Source organism: Lipophrys pholis (genome assembly GCF_963383615.2).
Source record: "Lipophrys pholis genome assembly, chromosome: 22".
NCBI lineage: Eukaryota > Metazoa > Chordata > Actinopteri > Blenniiformes > Blenniidae > Lipophrys > Lipophrys pholis.
Genome location: NC_137644.1, coordinates 19,473,306 through 19,495,842, shown reverse-complemented (window position 1 = coordinate 19,495,842; position 22,537 = coordinate 19,473,306). Strand labels below are relative to the sequence as shown.

Below are 22,537 nucleotides of genomic sequence, written 5' to 3'. Positions count from 1 at the left end.
TGTAAATTCAGGTTATAGTTCGGAAAGTGAAAACGGTTCTCAAACGATATTCAGAAACCTGATTCATTTAGTTTCAAAAGGTTGATCTAACTCGCTTTCTTTGTGCTGAAACCTTCCACACACACATTCTCACACGCACTTTAATGAAGCGTCCTGATTGGCTGAGTCTCTCGGCGGGGTGGGGTGAAGTCCAGCCTCGGCCCTTTAAATGAGCCGGGAGACTCACCTGAGCTCCCTGAGTGCTCCGAACACCCAGAGGCATCAGAGGGGGTCCTCCTGGCACTGTGCTCGTGTCGAATCAGAAGCGGCACCCTCGCGCAGTCTGTGCGTAAAAGCGCACGGCCGAACGAGAACTTTACGCGCTCCCAGGAGGACCGCTCCCCCTCCTCTCCCTCCATCACACCTCCTCTCCGCGGTCGGCTGTGACTCTGGGGCTTCTCCGTCGGTCCCCTCCTTCTCTTTGCCCCCCTGGTTTCTGCTGAATTGTGTCCGAGCCAAACCCCCCGCGCACCGGGTCACCCATGAGGCTGGAGGCCGCAGCCAGGATGGATCTGTTCAGGAAGCTGTGGAAGGCGAGGAAGCTGATCGTTGTGGTGTTCATCCCGCTGTCCCTGCTCCCACTGCCGCTCATCCACCCCACCAGCGTGAGTAAAAAAAAAAACTAAATATCTGTTTGCATTGCGCATTGAAAAAAGGGCAAATCTAAACTAATTCTAAAAGCATCGTGCAGTTCTTTAATGTGAATTAATTAAAGAAAAGAATAAAAACACACACAGTTTAACTATGAGCTGATTAATGTCACACAGTGTTAACTTTAATAAATCACAATGAAAAATCCCATAAAACATCCAGATGATGATTTGAGGTTAATCGGTGTGTCTTGATGGGATCTTTCTTCTTTCTTCTTTCTGGCTGAGGGAGACAAAGGGAATCAATCAGGAGACACTCTTGTCTCTGATGAGGCCTGTTCAGGGCGGCACTGATCATCAGCTGAGCTGTTTGTGTGGAGAAGAGATGTCGCCACATGCTGATGAGACGGAGATCAGTGTTCAGGCAGGAAAGAAAATCCCATTCTGACTTTTAACCGTTGAAAAGCAGGTGATTGAATACTTTCCAGGCAGGATTAAAAAAAATTCAATAAATCAAACACGATTCTATAAATCTGCCCCAGCTCAAGTTTCTGCTTCAAATTGAACTAAATTCTGCAGATTCGACGTGAGGTTGTAGTTTCTGATCTGAGTCCACACAGGATCCGCTTCACTGAAGCTCCAGCTTCGATGTTGAAATGTCACATATGAGACTCGCAGTCGAGTCCGAGTGTGAAATGAGGCAGAAACGGTTGTTTTCAGCAGTGAGAGACAGAGAGAAATGCATGTTGTTGTCTCAAATGGCTCAGATTGGCACAGGTTGACCTTTAACCCCCCATTTTGTTTAACTCGTGAAAACATTTTGTAGACCATCACAAACTTCAATTCTTCCCATTATTTATTATTTTCTGAAAACGGTTCCGACTTGACTAGTTATCGCTTGATAAAGTGTCGTAAACGATCTATTTTCACCTCCTCCGTCAGCCAATCAGGAGGCTGGCTGTTATGTCAGTGGTGCTGGATGTTTGGCGTGAGCAGGCGCCGCAGGAGGAGGACAAGAAAGAACAAAAGAACAAAAAAAAGAAAAGAAACAATCCAAGCAATTAAGTTACATAATCAACCTACAGCCACACTGGATTTTAGGCCCCACGTGGCTTCCTCACGACACCAGGGACCCCGGACTGTGTCAGGAATGTGACGGGTGTGTGTTTGAGGCAGTCCTGGGTCCAGCTGCAGGAGAGCAGAACATCTGTAGGAGGCAGTCAGGCCGGGTCAAACGGAGCCGGTGGCAGACGGAATCAAACACGGGCCTCACTTTGGGGTTTTTTAATGAATTTTCTAGAAGACAAAAGGCAGACGTTCCCTCGAGTGTCGCAACGTTCAGGTTTTTTCCCATTAAGTGGCGGTGATCAGTTCGGTACTTGATCAGGTCAGGAGAATCAGGGGAATCAGGGGAATCAGGGGAATCAGGAGAATCAGGAGAATCAGGGGAATCAGGAGAATCAGGAGAATCAGGAGAATCAGGAGAATCAGGAGAATCAGGGGAATCAGGAGGATCAGGAGAATCAGGAGAATCAGAACCGTCGATGTGCTTCTGTTTCGCGTTCAAACCTGAAAAATCTGCTGCTTTTGGAGGAAAACGTCAGAAAACTACAAAAATACATTGTCATATAAAACTGCCATATCTGTATTAATACAACCTATTTCCTCTTTAAATATTCAGAATACGCTGAACTCATCCCACCTTTTCTAAATGATAATCATTCTATATATTCTAATGTATTTTCAGCAGAGGCAGGGATTGTTCATGTAGACCTGTGACTGTCAGACCCGTTACACGTTTCACTTATTGTCATGATTTCCTATTAGAATGATGTACTACAAATAACAGACGTTGTAATATAAACACTCGACATGCATTCTGCTTTAATTCAGTATAAGACGAGCTCTGATACTGTCAGTATTTAGTTTTTATAATGTGACCACATGAAAGCGACAAAATAGTTAATTGGAACTCAGATTTTGGTCAAATTGATCATTTTTGCCCTCAAAAGAAAAAAGGTTTACAGCTTCACGAATGTCCTTCAAACTCTTATCTGAGGTAGTAGAATCTATAAAAATCCTTCAATCTATCGTATTAACAGGATTCTCCTGAAGAGGTTCCTTCATTTCACATCTGTACTTTTTAACGTTTCAATTAAATTAACTTTAACTGGATCTTGCTTGCTTCTATGAAACGTCAGGATTTTAAAACTGACAATGTATGTGGGATCATATTGATCATATTTTGGCATTTATTCTTTCAATTAACAGTGTTCTTTCTCTTGCCCCGATACACACCGTTGACTCTTCCAAAAAACTGTTTTCCATGCTTGTTTCTACTGTGTTTAGAATAAATTAATATTGTCGGTCAGAAATTCATGATTGATTAATGGTACTTTTGGTTCATAAAGCATAAATTCACAGTGCATAGAAACACAAGTCATCCCCGTTCAGTCTAACCTTTCACCGTGTGGATAACGATGTTGTGAAAATGATCAATTCAGTTATTCTGCAGCTTTTTTTAAACGTTATCTGGAAAAGTGGCTCCTGAGAAAGATTTTCTCCAAAAACACCCAGAACTGCTGAGTCGTCACGAAGGTTTTGGAAAGTCGTTTCTCTTCTGTGTCGATTTTAATTTTTCCCTCCAATCGATCTTCGGATCTTTTGTGATTACATCAGCAGTTTGTGTGACTTCTTATCTGTGACACGTCTGCGGATAAAGTCTGAGTGTTTAAAAAGATGCAACAGTGATCAATGATGGAGGACTGCTGACCTGTTTTTATTCTTCCTCTTATCTCTCCATTTGTTTTCTCTCTTCCTCGTGTGATTGAACCGGTGAAGCCGATCGGACCGAGCGTCCTCAGATAAAGTTGAAAAATGCTGAAACGTGAACCTTTCTGCACGCGTGCGATGAGCATTTAAAGGCGTACCGCCAACTTTAATTTGACCTATTTGACCTCCATTAATACGAGTTGGTCTCACCCAGAAATAAGAGATAAGCCGACCCATTTCAAACCGTCTGCTGCAGCGAGGCGTCATCTATTTAAAGGCACAGTGCAGATATAACAGGACAAAGTAATCAGAGTACAGTAATGAGGGAATTTAAGTGCAGACAAAAACACCATAAATATCAGATTTAATCATAAATGGAAACATTCCTACACAATACTGTGATTTTGGTTTGAATCAAAACTAAAAATGACTGTGAAAACTATTTGAAATAAATATTTTGATAGTTAATTATGTAATTTATTACAAACAATACTCATTTCTGCGCCTTTCTTCTGAAAAAATTCACGTTTACGCGAAAACATTTTCAAAACAATGTTTACACGGAAATACTGAAAACAATGTAGTTTTCATGTTGGGCCACTGGGGGGCGCTGTTGGATGTTTTTGTAATGAAACCACACATGCATGCAGAGAACAAAACACTGCAAACATTAACAATGAGAGAACACGGACCTTCTGATGGACAGACAATCAAGTCGGATTGTTATTATGGTGACTGTCAAAATAAAAGTACCAAGTCCAAGAGAACATGGACTGGGACTTGTTGTTGTTGTTCATCTACTGAGCATGTGCAGAAGAGCTACGGCCGTATTGCGCACGAGACAGTAGCAGCTTTTCCAAAAAGTTGCGTTTCCACAAACCAGCTGATCAAGTCTTTATTTCACATCTCGCTTTTATTCATTATTTATTTTTCCTTGTTAAAAAATAAAAAAATGCTGATGTTAAAGTTTATACCGTTTAACCTACAGAAACGTCCTGATTGATCAACATCATGATGTGATAATCACCAGTGATTGATATGGGGGGGTCCATGGGGGGGGGGGGGGGGGGTCTATGGGGGGGTCCATGGGGGGGTCCGCGGCCCCTGCGGGGGGTCCGTTGTCGTTGTTCTTGCGTTCGTGTGGCTCGTCTTTGATTGTGAACCCAAACACCTGGTCCTGTTCCCGTCCTGATCCAGCAGCTGTGCCTCTAATGCCTGGAAACACTCGTCTCCTCCTGCCAAGTTTATAATCCACGGGACGGCGCCCAAAAAAACAAGAAGAGCGTCGGGGCTTCAGAGCCACGGCATGTGCTGCGACAAAGTGTTTCAAGAAATGAATTCGCTGAAATGGCCGAGGAGGTTAATTCTAGTGCAAAGAAGCACAAGAACATTCAGAAAATACTGAATTATCTCGAGGGGAAACAAACGATTTTCACAAATTACAACCTGATAATATCACTTTCCTGCTACGAGTGGAGAAATACCGTCTGTCCATGACGCCACAACGTCTGAACTGAATCTCAGTTTGATTAAAGACGCATGAACATACAGCCGGAGGTTTTACATTTCAAGGTTTGATATCGGAGAGTCCTCGTGTAAAAAGCCTTTTACACGTCTGAATACAGCGCGTGTTCTTTTATGTGTTTCTCCACCAAACTTGCATAAATTAAACAAGAATCTCCCAAAGTGGCTTTTTTCTTAAACTATACAAACTCATTCTGCTGAAACTTTCGTCTTTCAAAAAGCGAAGCGAGTTTAAAGCAGGAATATTAAAAGTGCCTCAGACTCGCCTGCTGGGATTCGGCCTCCTTCTGTGTTTATTATTCTGACATTAATAGACTGTTTGCTTTGGTTTTTCATTCCTCAATGAAGAACTTCTTCTTCATTCCGGCAGAAAATCGTCCGGATGGAAGTTTTTCCTTCGTTTTCACGAGGCCTCAGCCGAGGAAGGTCACGAGATTCCGCTTTAGTTTGGAAGGTCGTCGCTAAGCCCGCTCATGTTGCCACAGCGTGTCGTTTATTACACAACCACAACCAGATTAATGCACCATCAGGGTGTGAGTGTGTGAGGTGTTAAAGGGAGAGTGTGTGTGTGTGTGTGTGTAGGTGTGTGTGTGAAACACACTTCACCAACAATAACAAACTCTACAGGATCAGCTCATGACCTGCCAGTCGGACTTAAAAACTCAGAAATGGGATCCGGCGCTGCCATCACGTTACAAAATGAGCCAAAATCTTCAAACGACACGTGAAATATTGACGTGATTTGTTGTTGTGAAGCTTTAGAGTGAAATCAGAATAAACGTGATTTAAAAAAAAAAAAAAAAAAAAAAACAACAACAAACTCGATTCTAAAGAAAGTTGGGACGTTAATGTAATAGAACCTTTGAGACGTGTTATTAGATTAGTATGGGAGTGAAAGGCAGTGAGTATATAAAATAAAACTAGAGCTACACTCGGTAGAGCGCGTACCGTCGCCGACGCCACATTCACACAGTTAGCATCACGAGTATGTTAGCCATTAGCTCAGGTAACGACATCAGTTTGAAAACACTGAGCAGGAGCGTCTCCATGGCAACAGACGCTGATCTCCTTTGGTGGCTCTCTCATCCACTTTAGATGGGAAATTTCTCAGTTTTTGGGGATTTTTTGGAAAATCCCCCCAAAACAAGACGTCGTTAACGTCCCAAAATCTGATCGATTTGTTCCTTTTGATGATGACAAATCATCCCTGAGCATTTCATGTAATTCGGGTGAGTCGTTTTCGCAAGGAGTTGGTAAAATATATACATACATATGAAACATAAACTTCTCGGCGAAGCTAAAAAGAGAAAAGAAAAACACAAATGATGCAAAACAAACACGAATGGGTAAAAGTACGACATACCGCCGTCACATTCCAAATGAACCAATATCTTCCATCAAATAGTGAAAAGATTCAGACTGTAAATGAGTCGTCGTGAGGCGGAGACGAGCTTTGGGGGGAAAGTGACAAAGCGTGGCCACGCTTCAGTTTCAGTGTTCAGTGTGGAGGTTGAGGTGTTTTCTGTGTTGCAGGAGGTTGAGGTGTTTTCTGTGTTGCAGGAGGTTGAGGTGTTTTCTGTGTTGCAGGAGGTTGAGGTGTTTTCTGTGTTGCAGGAGGTTGAGGTGTTTTCTGTGTTGCAGGAGGCATGCTGTGCGTACGTGCTGATGGTGACGGCGGTCTACTGGGTGTCGGAGGCCGTCCCCCTCGGCGCCGCCGCTCTGGTCCCGGCCTTCCTCTACCCGCTCTTTGGAGTCCTCAAGTCCAGCGAGGTCGGTCTGTCTGATGTTCACTTCTGGGGGGAAAAACAAAACCATGACTAATCAAATGTTAAATCCAGAAACTATTTCTCATCGACTATATCTGACCAATGTGAGGAAACCTGAGTGGATGACTTTACAGTTAAATGAGTTTCCAGATCTATTTTACTACAAAGCTCTGGAAGCTGGAGCTCTTCAGCCCTTCAACCCTTCAGCCCTTCAGCTTTCACTGAGTTACACAGAAAAAGACAATTTATCTTATTTATTCTGTTTACACAAGAGACATTTTGAAAGGACTCTTAACTCTTGGCTAAAAAAGCACTCTTAAAAAAATGTCACAATGACAAAAAAAAAAAAACTTTAACAGGAATTGAAAAAAGTCTTAAAATGACAAGAATTTCTCAGAAGAAAAAGTTCAAAAAAGATTTTTTAAATAAATAAAAAAAAAAAAAAAACTTTTAAAAAAACAGACAAAATTGGTTTAACATTCTCAGAAATGCTCAAATCTGTTACTAAACAGCTGAAAATGCATTGAAATTAGAATTTATAAATGCAACATAAGATACAGCTTTTGTACGCGTTTCATAAACTATATATAGGAAAGTTTATAAGCTGTCATAGCCTCATTTTAAAGGTTAAACATATTTTGCGGCTCCAAATTTTGGTGGAAAGTCACACAAACTCTCTAGATTGTGAAGGTCACGGACCTGTTGCATAAATCCTAGAACAAATTTATCAGAAGTGATAATCAACTGAAAAAATGGAGGGAACAGCAGATCTTCGGTTGTTTCAAACTGCCTGGAAGAAGGTCTAAAAAGATTCAGAGAAGACGGGAGAATATATCTGTATGCAAAGTGAAGTACTGCATGACGGTACAACACCTCGAGTTGTTTCCCAGTAGTCCTGTCGCGCTGAGCCTTCCCGCGGGGCGGCCGGTAAACACCGTGCAGATTAACAGGAATGCACAGATCGCCCTGGCTTGCTGGGATATCCGGTTTTGTGCTCGTTCCAGTTGTGGCAGTAAGAGTCACCTGACCTGCTGTACATGTGGACGTACATGAAGTCCAGGTCAGAAGGAAAAGAGCTTTCTGTGCTCGGAATCGTTTCTAGTTTCCTGCACCAGGTTCACCGTTGTTCCTCCAGCGTCATTGTTGTTGGTTTTTTTTCTTTAATACTAGTAACACAGTTTCCTCCTTTGTGCACCTGTCTGTCCAGCGTTACATAAAAGGTGAGCTGAACGCCTCATGTGACCCAATCGCATTGACAATCGGTGACAAAGCTGCCCGTTAACACTTCTCATAAGCCGCTTGCAAAGTTGTTTGTTTTTACGCAACGTTTCCAGTCTATTATGGTACTTTTGGTTTTTTGGGGGTTTTTTTTCCTCTGGATTTCTGCTCCTGAGTTACAGGAGGAATCTAATAATCTTCACTTTCACCAGGCGGCAAACTGCAGCTCATATTTTAATATGACGATAAAATGTCTTCAGAAAATGAGGTTTTCGTTACGATGGAGGAATCAGAAGCTCTTGAGAAAAGATTTTCTTTTCTCCTGCTGGAGATGAATCTGTCAGAAAGAAAAAGGAAGGAACCAAGAGAGCTGCATAGATTTAAAAAGAATGTTTTTGTGTGCCTGCCATGGAGATGCTGATCTCCTCTGCTCTCCTCTCATGAGGTGCCTCTCCCATCTGCTTTATATGGGACGTTTTTTCGGCTTTCCGTTTCCAAATAAATCGCAAAAGTCATATCACACCATTACCGAACGTTCTGCACACTTTGTTGTGCTTTACATGTCCGCATCAAAAATCGGGGAAGAAAAATAATCAAATTAAAAATAATCTCTCATCCAGGAATCAGAGCTACCGTAATTTCTGGACTATAAGCCCCTAATTTTTTCACACTGCGGCTTAAACACTGACTCTGCTAATTTATGGATTTTTAGGGGTTAATGAGCTTCATGCAGCAGATGCATCGGTGATGCGTTCAGGTGCATCAGGTAACTCCCACCTTTCGTTTATTTATTTATTTATTTATTTATTTGGTGGGTGTGGCTTATATTGAGGCGTTCCACCTTAGGGGCTGTTTTCAAAATGTTGCATTTTCGGTGTCACAACAGACACAACAGAAGTTTTCCATTTTCACTTGAAGACGTGTAAACTCTGCAAAATATACATTTATCGAAGTTTTGCACAAAATATTCTGAAACCATACAGACACCAATACTTTAATCAGATTTATTCTTCTGACTTTAATCACAAATCCTAAACGGTTGTTAAGATTCTCAATCATTTTCCCATCAAGCTTGTGGATGTTGGTTCCTTTGGCCTTTTCTTCTTTCAATGCAAACAACCAGTTAAATTCCCTTTCAGTTATTTTGTGCCAAAAATGACAGAACAATCCAACGCAGAAATGAGCGGAGAAAGATGCGGTGGAAACAGAGCAGCCGAAGCGGGGAGAGGAAGGTATGGAGTTGTAGGTGAGAGGTCGGCGCCACGGCGCTTATACAACGCTGTGGGAAGTGGAGCAGATTAGGAAGAACAAGTGGCAAACTGTGATGGTTGATCCAGACCGGGGGGGGGGCAGGCAGCAGACCCCTTCACCGCCTCCGCTGGGCGAACCAAGGCGGTGGAGTAACGTTTGCGCCGCTCGTGTCCAGGTGGCGGCGGAGTATTGCAAGGACACCACGCTGCTGCTGATGGGCGTCATCTGCCTGGCGGCCTCCATCGAGAAGTGGAACCTGCACAAACGCATCGCCCTGCGCATGGTGATGATCGCCGGCGCCAAACCCGGAATGTGAGCGCCGCCCGTCCGCCAGGTGGAGATGGAAGGAGTGAGGCCTGGAGGTGTGAACACTGCTTTCTCTCCGCTGCAGGTTGGTGCTGGGCTTCATGTGCTGCACCGTCTTCCTCTCCATGTGGCTCAGCAACACCTCCACCACCGCCATGGTGATGCCCATCGCCGAGGCCGTCCTGCAGCAGCTCATCTGCACCGGCCTGGCCGACAGCCACGACGACTCCGACACGGTCGAGCCGCCCGAGGAAGACAGCGGTACGCCGTCCCCGAGCGCCACGCGCTGACCTGTTGCCCCCGGCGATTCACATTGGACCACGTGGAGTCGTTGTCGTGATGCTGGTCTTTTTGTTTGTTTCCCTGCAGCTGCTTCAGGCAAAGAAGAGACTTTGGAAAAGAACCAATTAGAGCTGCTGTATCGCAACGACAAGTACGTATTGCTGTGCTAATTGTTTCGCACCCTGCGGCGTCACGTCGTCCTCCTCCGAGACAATCTGATGATGTATGAAAGTAAAAAATGTTTTTAAAAAAAAGTCCATAAATGAAGTATAAAGAACAGTGAAATGTGTTCTGCATGTCAGGCCTGCGAGAAAAGAATAAACCGACGACCGTGGGTCACAGATTTTATGTGGAAATGATGCAATGATGCTATATATACAATTTTTTTTAAATTTATATATATATATACTAAATTTCACAATTTATTTGTTATATTTTTTAATCTATTATATATTTATTTGTAATTTTTATTTTTTATATCGCGTCTCCGCCAAGTTCTGCACTCTTAAAACATTAAACAATTTTTTTTTATCTCTAAATTAAATTTTTTCATGTTCTTCATCTCTATTATGTAATTCCATGTTAATGCATTAATTACTGGTTGTAGTGGGTTAATCATGATATAAACCTATATCGTTATGAATTAGGCTTTTTACCTTCTAATTTTTTCTGCATATGTGACTTTTTTTTCCATTTTCATACAATTTGTACAGTTTATGCACAAACTAGACAGAATTCCGAAGCCTTGTTCAGCTCAGGAAAATGCATGAGTTTGTTTCAGTGTGATTACATCCTTACATGCGTTTGAGGTTTTGTTGCTTTAACTGACCTCTTTAATTCTCTCTGTTGGCTCTCCAGTAGTGAATGCACCAAAGAGTTCTGCACACTGACTGAGGTGAGTCACAGCGGCGCTTCACTACTTTAATTTAACCAGAAATCAGAAGACAGAATCGCTGAATCTCTCGTTTCCTGCCTCAGGGCCACGCCGGCGAGGTCAACGGTTTCGGCCTGAATCCGATCTCCAACCAGCAGTTTGTGAGACACGCCAACGGACACCTGCCTCAGGTGAGTCGCCGGCGGGGAGGCGCCGATGGAGGCGCGATCGAGCGGCAGCGGGGCTGGTATAAACGAGATCTGAGCCGATCTTTCCCCTCCCAGGTCGCCATTGAGATCCCGAACGTGAAGCGCGTGAAGGCGAGGAGAGATTCCCAGTATCCCACCAAGAGGGATCACATGATCTGTAAGTGCCTGTCGCTCAGCATCACCTACGCCGCCACCATCGGCGGACTCATCACCATCACCGGCACGTCCACCAACCTCATCTTCGCCGAGCAGTTCAACACGTAGGTGCACCGGAAAGGCCGGAACAGACATTCTGATCCGTATTAGAAACCACTGCCGACACCGAACCCGAGCACATTTACAGCCTGATTGATTTCTTGGCGGCTGCGTTGGCCGGATTGAGGGTTTTTTTTAACTCGGTGTCTGGGGGGAACAGGCGGGGTCTGAGATCAAACTAATCAGCCTCTGCGGTCCTGACAGAGCCGATTTCCTCCAGCCGCGGCCATAAGCCCGGCAGAATGGCCTCCTTCATGTCGCAGCTTGTTGGACAAAGGTCAGGTTTTGATTCTGTGTGTGTTTGTACTTGTAATCCTGATGTGATGTTACCAGGAACAACAGTCGGCCCATGCAGCAAATGCTCAGGTCCAGTTACATCTCACCACCCTGTTTCCATGGAGATGGACCATTTTTTAAGAAGTTCCATTTTCTTCAATTTCCACGGAAAATGTGTCGGAATGTTTTCAAAAAGTTGTGTTTTCCCATTTCTATGGAGACAGTGTTGGCGTATTTTTCCCGAAGCTGCGTTTTCCCCTGTTTCCATGGAGACGGTATCGGAATGTTTTCAAAAAGTTGTGTTTCCCTCAGAAACTGTCTTGGAGCAATTTTGCAAAGTTGCGTCCCCCCGTTTCCATGGAGACGATGTTGGTGCGTGTTTGCATAGTTGCGTTTTGTCGTTTCCATGGAGACGCTACCAAGAGCGTTTGTTGTGTTTTTTAAAGTTCCACCTTTAGAAGCCGTTTCTTGAGACATTTTGCACCAGAAGTTTTCATTAAAACTGGTTTTATTGTCAAGATTGTTGACATTTTATTCTCGTATACTCTGCATCACAACAAAGACAAACTTTAAAAGTAAAGGTTATTGTTTCATCTCCTCTTCATATCAATACTGATCTGCTCGTAGAAGTGTCTCGACATGTCGTCTTATCCAAACCAACACACGAGATAAGTGGTTAGATTCCTTTTATCGCTGCGGGTCAAACTGGACTTTGTTCTCGACACAAAGTCGACGTGTTTCTTCCTCTCAGCCTTCATCATCTGTTGCTCCTTTAAAACGCAGTAAGAACTGAACTGGCTCTTCCTCTTTCGTCCTTCCAGTCGCTACCCGGACGCTAAAGTGATCAACTTTGGCACGTGGTTCATCTTCAGCTTCCCCATCGCCCTCATCATGCTGGTGCTCACCTGGCTGTGGCTGCACTTCCTCTTCCTCGGCTGCAAGTGAGTGCACCAATCGGAGCGTTCCTCCCTGATGTCAGATCCAGGTGTGTGATTACCACAACGTGCCGGGGCCTCCGACTCGCCCGCTAAACCACCGGGCGTCGTCACGGATGATCCTCCCTCGCTGCGTGTCGGTCGGTCGGCGCCAGTGGGAACAGTTTGCAAAAAGTGTGGTGTTGTCAGCGTGCGGTCGATGACGCCGGCGTCTTACGCTGCCGCTGTGTTTGTTTGTTTTTAGCTTCAGAGAAACCTGCTCGCTGAGCAAGAAGCGCAAAACCAGGAGGGAGATGCTGTCGGAGAAGAGGATCCACGAGGAGTACTCCAAACTCGGACCGATCAGGTGTGTGTGGAATCCACTGGACGACGGGGAGTTCTCCTCTTATTAAACTCAATTTGGGGGATTTCAGGATAAACTGTAGTGAGGAGGAGGGATTTGGATTCTTACTGCAGTGAAAAATATTCTACAAAAATCTGCTGAAAACTTTTCTGAGTAATGTGAAGAACGGCACGCCAAAGAATCACTTCTCCTCTTTAATTACGGTTCCAGGTGAAACAAACTCTCCAACCTTCCATCTGTGACATGAGTTCATGTTTGGCTGCCAGACCTGACGTTGTGTCGCCGCCGCTGTAATTGTTGCTGATGTGTTCCTGTGGTGTGTGTGTGTGTGTGTGTGTGTGTGTGTGTGTGTGTGTGTGTGTTTCCCAGTTACCCAGAGGTGGTGACGGGTGTTTTCTTCATCCTGATGACTCTGCTGTGGTTCACCAGAGAGCCGGGGTTCGTGCCCGGCTGGACGTCGCTCTTTGAGAAGTAAGAAGCTGAATCGACTTTTAAAAGCGTCCTGCTGTCTGATTCACCGGGGAGAGAAAAAAACTCTCCGCGCCGCCGAGTCGGATTCTATTTATTCAGGCGGCGCGTTTCTTCCCTCGTAGGAAGGGCTACAGGACGGACGCCACAGTGTCAGTCCTCCTGGGGTTCCTGCTCTTCCTCATACCAGCCAGACGGCCCTTCTCCTCCTCTTCCTCCTCCTCCTCTTCCTCCTACTCAGGTTGGGCCCGTGATGTTTCGCCTGGAATTAAATGAGTTTGCAGTGAATCCACATCATTCACCTACACTACCTGATTTCCTCTTTTTATATATATATAATAATGAAAATATATAATATCATTAAATCTTTCATTGGAAATATCATTTTTAGTGAGTAAAACAAGTTAAATTGATAAATCAAACTACAATGATCAACCATTCGGCCCATATATTGTTAAACGATTTGTATATCTGTGTTACTTTAAGACGATTACATGAGTTTTATTTATTCTGCTGGTGAAGAAGCTTTCTCAATATTCATTAAGAAAGTATTAATGGTTCCAATGCTTGTGCCCCTGAACTTTCCCAGTTTGCAGAGTTTGATTTATCACCTCCAGTACGTTGCAGGTTTAACTGGGTCCCTGATCTCGCTGCTCCGAGAGGAAAACTCTTGTAGATTGTAGCCCAGACGACCATCACAAAGGCACATTGTTTTAAAGTGTTTTAAAGGTAATCAGAGTAACATGAGGGAGAACATGCAAACTATGGATGGCCTGATATAGGCGCTAAGAGTTAGGAGCTAAAGGTCAACCCAAGATACCTTTGTTGTTTCATAGATTATAAATTCTGTGTCATTGGATTTTTCTGCTTTAGGGGACAGTTCAGAGTCTGACCCGCTGGCTCCCATGATCACCTGGAAGGACTTCCAGAGACTGATGCCCTGGGAGATCGTCATCCTGGTGGGAGGAGGCTACGCGCTGGCCGCCGGCTGCAAGGTGACGCACGAGTGTAAATGGAATTGTCAGGAAATAACTGTATTCTGAGAAATGATTTCCCAAAAGCTCTGCAAGAAATACTGGGTTATAAGATTCCAATGTGCTGCAATGTAATGTAAATGTGCAACTTGACTGAGAAAGTAGTGACATGTAAAAAAATAAAAAACTATTACAAGGAGCCGGGGGACGATGGATGAAGATTACTGAAGAAATCTATACAATGGAAAAAGAAGTAACCCACAAGCTAATTGTATTGTTCATACCAAAACATGTTTTAAGCAATGAGTCGTCCAGCCCTCATTTGGACGGTCAATTTTCAGAAAAGACGGCCGACAAAATAGCGGATGAGGTTCTGAAAGCCTCTAGATTATGTGAATAATGTCCATCACGACTTGTCACCGTCTAATTTTGCCTGAATTCAACTTTTTTTTGCCAAAATGTAGGGAATTATTGGCTCAACGCACAACTGACTTCCGGTTTTGTATTTCGCCCAGTAACGAGCAACGTGATTTGTCAGTTGATACCATGTGGTCTATACTTTTTAAAAGGCAGCCTCTGATTGGTTCGTAATTCTCTGACTCATCCTGGTGCGTTCAAATGCTCACGCAGAGAGGAGGAATTTTCATTGCTTTCTATCTGCTGAAGCCACACAGGTGGTATTAATTATGTAGACCTATTATCTAGCTCATTTTTCATTTCCAAAATGAGAAAAGGAAATATATTAAATCATTTGGACACCCAAAACACCAATTTCTGCCTAAAAGCATGTACCGTGCAACGTTTTTGTTCTATGTATGTTCATAAAAGCCCAATAAATAACCAAGTGGCAAAAAAAAAGTACAAGTGGAAATAGAATTAAAAACTTGTGAATCAATTCCGAAGAAACTGACGGAGCGTGTGTGTGTGTGTGTGTGTGTGTGTGTGTGTGTGTGTGTGTGTGTGTGTGTGTGTGTGTGTGTGTGTGTGTGTGTGTGTGTGTGTGTGTGTGTGTGTGTGTGTGTGTGTGTGTGTGTGTGTGTGTGTGTGTGTGTGTGTGTGTGTGTGTGTGTGTGTGTGTGTGTGTGTGTGTGTGTGTGTGTGCAGGTGTCGGGCCTGTCGGTGTGGATCGGCCGACAGCTGGAGCCCATGAGCGGCCTCCCTCCCTGGGCCGTCACCCTGCTGGCCTGCCTGCTGGTGTCGGCCGTCACCGAGTTCGCCTCCAACCCGGCGACTCTCACCGTCTTCCTGCCCATCCTGTCTGCGCTGGTAACGACAGCCTCCGCTTCGTCACACCACCAAAATCTGTCGTCTTTTTTTTAACCTCAAATTACCCCCCACCCCCCCAGTCGGAGACGCTGCAGATCAACCCCCTCCACACTCTCATCCCCTCCACCATGTGCGTGTCATTCGGGGTCATGCTTCCAGTGGGGAACCCCCCCAACGCCATCGTCTTCAGTTACGGCCACGTGCAGATCAGCGACATGGTACAGCGTACACACACACACACACACACACACACACTTTGGGGGAACGTCGTGTTGCTTATGTAATCCGGAGTACAAAGACACTTTGCACCGAGTGCATTGAGATCCCGGGTTACACGCCATCGTTTCACAAAAGTTTGAAAAAAGAAGCAGTTTTCATGTTGTGCCACTAGTGGGTGCTGTCGGTTGTTATTGTAATGAAACCACACACACATACACTATAAACTTTAACAACAGCGAGAACTCGGGCATTTATATGGCCAGACGAGGAAGGAGTTGTATTGACGAGGAAACATCATTTCGACTCCATCAATGAAGTGTGATTTAAAACATTTGTTGAACAGACAGCGCCATCTTGTGGCTTCAGAAATTAAAAACAGTGGTTGGCGGAGGTTCAGTTGGCCGTCACTGCCATCGTCGTGTACACAGACGCCCAAAACAACCAAAGTTTAGTGTTTTCCCTTGAAAAACAGGCCCTGAGGTCCTCATATTCCCTCCTCTTCCTCACCAGGTGAAGGCCGGTTTCGGGGTGAACCTGATCGGCGTGGCAGTGGTCATGTTGGCCATCACCACCTGGGGGACTCCCCTCTTCAGTCTGACCGAGTTCCCGGCCTGGGCGATGTCCAGGAACGTCACGGGGAGCTTATAACCGCCGGTCGGTCGGGGATCGGACGCACGAAAATGCAAAAATGACTGAATGTTTGAAGTGCACAGACGTTTGTGTGAAAAGACGAGGAGGACGTGTCACCTGGAGGGTGGTGCTCAGAATCCGACTGGCTTTAAAGGACGACGGAAGGAAGATCGTGTCTGTGTGTGTGTGTGTGTGTGTGTGTCGGCTTCATGGAGCTCATACGATGAACGTTGCACGCCCTCATCAAAGTGGCCACTAGGGGGAACTCTAAACGCCGACAAAAAGTCTTTTTTACCTTTTTAATGCAGTTTGACGAGATTTTCTTGTCGCGTTTCCGTTCAATCATTCAAAAAAAAACTGTACTTTGTGGCTACAAAGATGAAGAACATTGATTTTTAGTAGAAAATACATTTATAGTGACTTCTTGTGAGCATGAGCTGATGTTTAGGTGGAAATAAGCTGAATGGTTACTGCAGACGAACCAGCCTTTTTGTTTCCATGTCAAATCTGCAGCTCAAAGATTCACGGTCACATAAGTTTCAAGAGGTTTCTATGATGGCTGCTGATGTACTGTATGCCCATATTACACATGTACTTTTCTATGCAGAGAAAAAAAACACTGTCCATCTTTAGCTGCTCGCTTTTTATTCGACTGAGAAGTTCAGCCGTTTTGATTCGTCTTCAAGTCTCCAGATTCTTCACTCTACTCAGTGCAGAATCACAACTTTCTTCAAATCACGACAAGAAACCGGATAACATCTCCCCTGTCCTCCACGTGCCTTAATGTCAGATGTACTTTATTTATGTGATAAAATAGCTGTTTGACTAATCATGTTTTTTGTTTTTAACACTAAATGGATTTCTAAGTTTGCTCTCGGTTTTTATTGTGACGATGTTTGACGTTACAACATAGTAATGTTAAATTACGTCACAAAGCAAATTTCTTTAAAGAAATGTGTGTTTAGTTCCCGTTGGTCCCCATGATTTCTGCCCAAGACCTTTTTTGTGCTCTCGTTTGTGACCTCTAGTGGCAGATGCAGGTTTTTGTTTGATAGCAGTAGTTATTTATCACAGCTGCATTAACACAGCTTGACCAAATGAATCAAACACATTGCAGCTCAGGAGCCCAACTTCATCTCGACTGGGCTGGGCCGGTGAAACGGTTCCGTGAAAACCTTTTGAATTTAAAGTTTTTCTTTGTGGTGGTGCAGAGTATACGTGAGAAAAATGTGTATTTAAAATTATGACTACAATCTCTACAAAAAGACAATTCTAAAGCAAAATACACAAAATGTCCCAAAAAAACCAAAGCATCAGTGAAGTTTCACCTTCGATCTCAGTTAAGTTTTGTCCGCTAAGAAATTTGTTGAAAAATGTGTTTTCTTTGAAATTTTAACAATTAACTGGTTTGTCGGTCCGGATCGGAGCCTCTTTCGCGCATGTTTGGTCCTACGTGCCTTATGATAAAAAAACACCAAACTCGCTGAGCCTCACACACGTATAGAAGTTTAAAATGAAAGAGCATTTCTCCATTTTATGAACATTATTTATGGCTTTCAGGTCATAACATATTGAATCAAACAAGTTTATCAGAGAAGTGCTGCGGACGTCGACTGGGGGTCTTGTTGAGTACCGCAGACGGAAAGTGTTTGTTGTGGCCTTAAAGCGGCACGTTGAAAATACAATTGCAAATGTATTAATCCAGGTTCTGTGTTTTTTTGAATGCAGCGTTCAATGTACTTCAGGTAAGATGTGAGTTTTTAATATGGTTGAATGGTGCAGTGCTACTCACTGTCACACTACAGGAGGTATTTACTATATATTTGTACACACATTTTAATTTGTGCCTTTTATATATACATATGTATCTCAATGCTGAGATTTTAGCATAGGCTGAATCAGAACTGTGTTTTTCTTGGTGTGTGTAATTTATCCACTTCTGATTACATGCTGGTTGAAGGTGTTGCAGCAGTGCGGCCAGCGTCGTGTAAATACGTAGACTTGTAAGATAAACATGCGACACCGCTGTTTCAAATGAACTGTAACATTCTTAAATTGTTTTACCTTGCTACTGGATTCAACTCCAGCGTATTAGAGCCGGGATGTTTAAAATAAAACCACAGAGACGCGCCGGCTGTACGTTTCTGCTTTGCCTGAATGAAATGGAATTAAATGATACTTAATGGGAATCAGCATTTATTTGGAAATCACTCAAACACAAAATACATAAAAACTTCATTCAATGCCAAGTTATGATGTTTTAGATACCACAGGTGATGCACAGTGGATCATGTTGAGTGTATTCCAGTGTGATTGTGAATATTAAACCTCCAGCAGGTCTTTGTGCTGACAGGACTCATTACTTGTGGCTCCAAAATGCAGGTTAGACCAGCTGCAATGTGATTTCTGTACGAGGAGCCCAATTAACTTTCACACGTCCTTCTGTGCCGTCGTTCGGATTCCTTAAAGTGGCGTTTCTCTCATCAAATAAATAAAGTTGTAAAGGTGTCATTCTGCCACCATCACAGCTGGAAACCCCTCTGAAGAGGTAAAGTCTGTCAGTGAGCAGCCTGTGATGGTTTCCTGCAGAGCTGAGGTTAAGATGCCCCCTGGGGGCCTTCGGCTGGCTGGAAGCCTTCCGTTTGCATCTTCTCCTTGAATTTCAAGAAGTCTCTCCTCTTGGTGAAGTATTTCACCTGGAAGACAAAGACACCAGGTATTCACTACTATCCTCTTTTTCTTAAACACTACTCACTACAGAGCAGATAAATAAAAATCTGATTTACCCACTGAGCAGGACAGTTTGCCTCAAACTCGCTCTGGAACTTCTGGCAGGATGAAAGATCGTCGTTATTGTCGTCTAAGCATTTCCAGAGGAGATCCCTGGAGTCCCAGCAGGCCTTCCTCTCTGAGGAGTTTGGAGCCGTCATCTCTGGAGTCACAAAATGAATGGAACGATCGGTTAACAGAGCGACATCTGCTTCTGTAAAGGTAAACAAAATCCTATAAAAAAACAATGTCAAGCAGGAGTTACAAACAGAAATACATCCACGTGTTTTAAACACGGGAGTCGTTTTTCTTAAACTCACTGAATGAGCCGTTAAACTCCTCAAATGTCTCCTTCGTGTCGCTTCTCTTAGCTCCTCTCACTCCATAAAACTCGAAAACAAAACAAAACAGCGCAACAGTGACACAAGCCTCCCAAAATCCGACTTTTGTAACGTGTTTACAAAACCAGCAGTGAAGGACGCACACAGGCACTTCCGGGTACCCAGTGATGACGACACAGCAGGCGCACTGCAGATGACGCGCCACGCGAGGGCGCCCTCTGATAACGTAAAGACGCCAATATTTGCTAAACTCAAAATATAAAAACTTTCCCTTCATTGGAAAACACACAAAGTAGAGGGAAGTACAAATTATTTCTGTTTAAATAAAAAAAAAAAAAATCAGATTGAAATGCTGTTTTTGTTGTTGAGGAGTTTTGTTGTTTCTGAAATGTGATGACGTTTCTCAAAATGTCCAGTATTATTAGTGCCAAGATAGATGGATGGATGGATGGATGGATGGATGGATAGATAGATAATGAGAAATGGTTCGAATGGAATGTGAGTATTGCATATACATGTATATAAAACATAAAAATATTTAGCAGTATTATTATATGATATAGTCTCTTAATATTATTCTGTTATGATCTAATATCTATTCCATAGTTGTTCATTTAGGAGGTTCTCTGAAGTTTTAATTTGCGTTACTTTTTTCACAGATGAAAACTATTTCTAATATGACATTATATTTATATATTGCCAAATACAACGCAGTCATTTCAAGGCTCTTTTACAAAGAAAAACCCAACAGTTCCACAGGAGCAATCACAAGTGATGATGGAAAACTCCCCTTAAACAGGAAAACAAAAATTGAGATGGGATTGGATGAGAAAAGGTGTGACAGACAGACAGATCGTGGGTAAGAGTTTCAAACTGTGATCCAGAGATCCACTCACTGCAGACGAAAAGTATTCTGAAGTATGTAAAATGCACTGCAGTGAATTCGATCTGTGGCTGAATGAGTGTGATGGTCATTGTGCTGGATTCATGAGAAGAGGTGAAGTGAATTCAGGTCAGGATGAAACTGCTTGTGTGAATTTTAGACAGGAGCAGATCCGATGAATTTACTTTTTACTTGTTTATCAACACTTGTTCTGCAGAAAAACCTCTGAATCCTAAAAACTGAAGAAGGTTCAAGATGTTCACTCTTTTCTGAGTGCTTTTATGGCTTTTATGTAAAAAATGAATAAAAAAAAACCCCTTAAAAGTGGCTCTGTTGATTTCACCTCAAGTGACCCTGTAGCACTCCCCAGAGCCCAGCGCTTCAGTCCGTGTATGTTTGGATGTACGAGCATTAATTTATTCATGTTTCTTTTTCTTCCAACCCTGAAAGTCTAATCCCAACACAACAAGGCTTTACATGAATGTACAATTAAGTGTGTGTGTGTGTGTGTGTGTGTGTGTGTGTGTGTGTGTGTGTGTGTGTGTGTGTGTGTGTGTGTGTGTGTGTGTGTGTGTGTGTGTGTGTGTGTGTGTGTGTGTGGCAGAATGAAAATGTGGGTTGATTAACTCTCTTTTTTTCTTTTTTTTTTTCTCCCTATGTCCCTCGGCCTCACCGGTTGCCATGGCGTCCTGCAGAAATCCATCTCAGATCGTTCACTTGAAAAGAAGGAAAGAAAGAAACACCCACCAGTAGTGTGGGGTGAGCTGCTCAACCTGTTCTGGGGAAAGTAAGTGTTTGTTGCCCCGTGCGTGAATGTGACCCGAGAGAGTCTCTCTCGCTCGCTCTCTCTCTCTCTCTCTCTCTCTCTCTCTCTCTCTCTCTCTCTCTCTCTCTCTCTCTCTCTCTCTCAGCTTTAGAGACTGAACTTCATTCAGTATTTATGTCACAAAGCATTTCGTGACCTCACTTCAAGTTTTGTTTCCGCTGCTGTCAATGAGTGTTTTCTCTGAAGACGTCCCACACCAGAACACGAGGGAACGTATGAGAACATTTAAAAAACTGAAAAGATGGGCTTTAAAAAAAACAAAAAAACAACCCACCTGACTTGACCTCACAGTGTTGAATCATTTTCTCACCAAATCTGTGAATAAAAAGCCAATTTTACAGTTTTTATAGAAGCATCTGCGTCGTACCCTGATCAGCCATAACATTATGACCTGAAATTATGTAAACAAGGGTGTCAAACTTATGGATCGCGGCCCGTGACCCTGAGACATTATAACATTATCTGCAATACATCGATTTGACCACCAGGGGCACACTTTATTCTGTAATATGTTTTGATTCAGTTCAGGTATTCGGGATTACATCACAGATGGAGAAATGTGTTGACATTAGAGATAATCTCTATAATTCTAACTATTCTGATCATAATTTAAACTAACTTACTCCAGTTTTGACTTCCAGCTGCATGTGGCCAAATGTTTTACGCCTTTAAAGATCTAAATAGTGAAATAAAAACCCACTGTGACCTGTAAGTGGTAAAGCACATGGTGAACTGAGGTGTGATATTGTCGAGATTATGCCGTTGTCTTGTGTTGTGGCAGGATAGTTCATTAAATGTGAACTTCTCACACTGAGTGGCTCGATTGAATCGGGTTCCGTGTAACCTCCAGGTCACGTCAACACGTAAACGTGGTTCAGCCATTTCTGAGACGTTCTGCTTTGGAGCTGAGCTCCAAATCCACGTGAAAGAGGTCAGTCCCATCAGGAAACACCCTGAAACACACATCCACTCAGGCTGTCGATGGAAATCTTGAACATTTCTTATTTAATTCGTTGCTCTGAGTCGAATTATGATCTTACATTAAGCGCTCGTATCGGGAGCTAAAGGTTAGGACTCGTCTGCTTCTCACCTCCAACACAATAAACTGCCGCTCATATGTTGGACCGCACAATCAGTTGTATGACATGTGCTCTACCTATGAGAGGGACTGAACTGGGTGGTTGAGACGCCTCACGGTAAACATGCGCCATGCGGGAGGACGCCTGTCGGCTTAAGCAGGAAATGAAGCTCGGCTCTTTAAAAAAAAAAAAAAAAAAAAAGCATTAAGCTCCGAGACAGGCGGGAAAGTTTGGGAGTTACGCCGCTAAAATCTCTCGGGGAACGGAGAGCGAGCGAGTGAGTCACGAATCCGCGGCCTCGTTTCAGTCGGGATGTCACGGCGCCGACGTCACATGTCATTCAGGCCGGACTCCCGGTGCGGTGAAAGTCTTCGATCAGCACATTGACACCGACAGCCGACTGCCGACAGGAGCTGCTTCCTGCAGAACCAGAAATGATCCG

General features: G+C 43.6%; 2 protein-coding genes across 4 annotated transcripts; one reads left to right on the top strand and one right to left on the bottom strand.

The window, feature by feature from the left end:
* Positions 1 to 232: 232 nt before the first annotated feature.
* slc13a4 (solute carrier family 13 member 4) lies at positions 233 to 18,386 on the top strand. The gene is made up of 16 exons (XM_080492529.1): positions 233 to 644; positions 6,567 to 6,695; positions 9,336 to 9,472; positions 9,552 to 9,727; positions 9,836 to 9,899; positions 10,607 to 10,643; positions 10,727 to 10,813; positions 10,907 to 11,091; positions 12,184 to 12,303; positions 12,542 to 12,643; positions 13,010 to 13,111; positions 13,234 to 13,349; positions 13,982 to 14,103; positions 15,187 to 15,348; positions 15,429 to 15,566; positions 16,078 to 18,386. The coding sequence occupies exons 1-16, from the start codon at positions 522 to 524 to the stop codon at positions 16,213 to 16,215; spliced, it is 1,938 nt and encodes a 645-aa protein (XP_080348655.1). The 5' UTR covers positions 233 to 521; the 3' UTR covers positions 16,216 to 18,386.
* On the bottom strand, positions 17,727 to 19,464 carry coa6 (cytochrome c oxidase assembly factor 6). 3 transcript variants are annotated; one of them, XM_080492531.1, is made up of 3 exons: positions 19,287 to 19,464; positions 18,984 to 19,180; positions 17,727 to 18,893 (listed from the first exon to the last, which is right to left on the bottom strand). In XM_080492531.1, the coding sequence occupies exons 2-3, from the start codon at positions 19,125 to 19,127 to the stop codon at positions 18,795 to 18,797; spliced, it is 243 nt and encodes an 80-aa protein (XP_080348657.1). In that variant the 5' UTR covers positions 19,128 to 19,180; positions 19,287 to 19,464; the 3' UTR covers positions 17,727 to 18,794. The 3 variants fall into 3 exon arrangements, with proteins under 3 accessions (XP_080348657.1, XP_080348656.1, XP_080348658.1); XM_080492530.1 differs by having other exon boundaries at positions 18,984 to 19,129; positions 19,287 to 19,463; XM_080492532.1 differs by having other exon boundaries at positions 18,372 to 18,893; positions 18,984 to 19,200; positions 19,287 to 19,406.
* Positions 19,465 to 22,537: the final 3,073 nt, after the last annotated feature.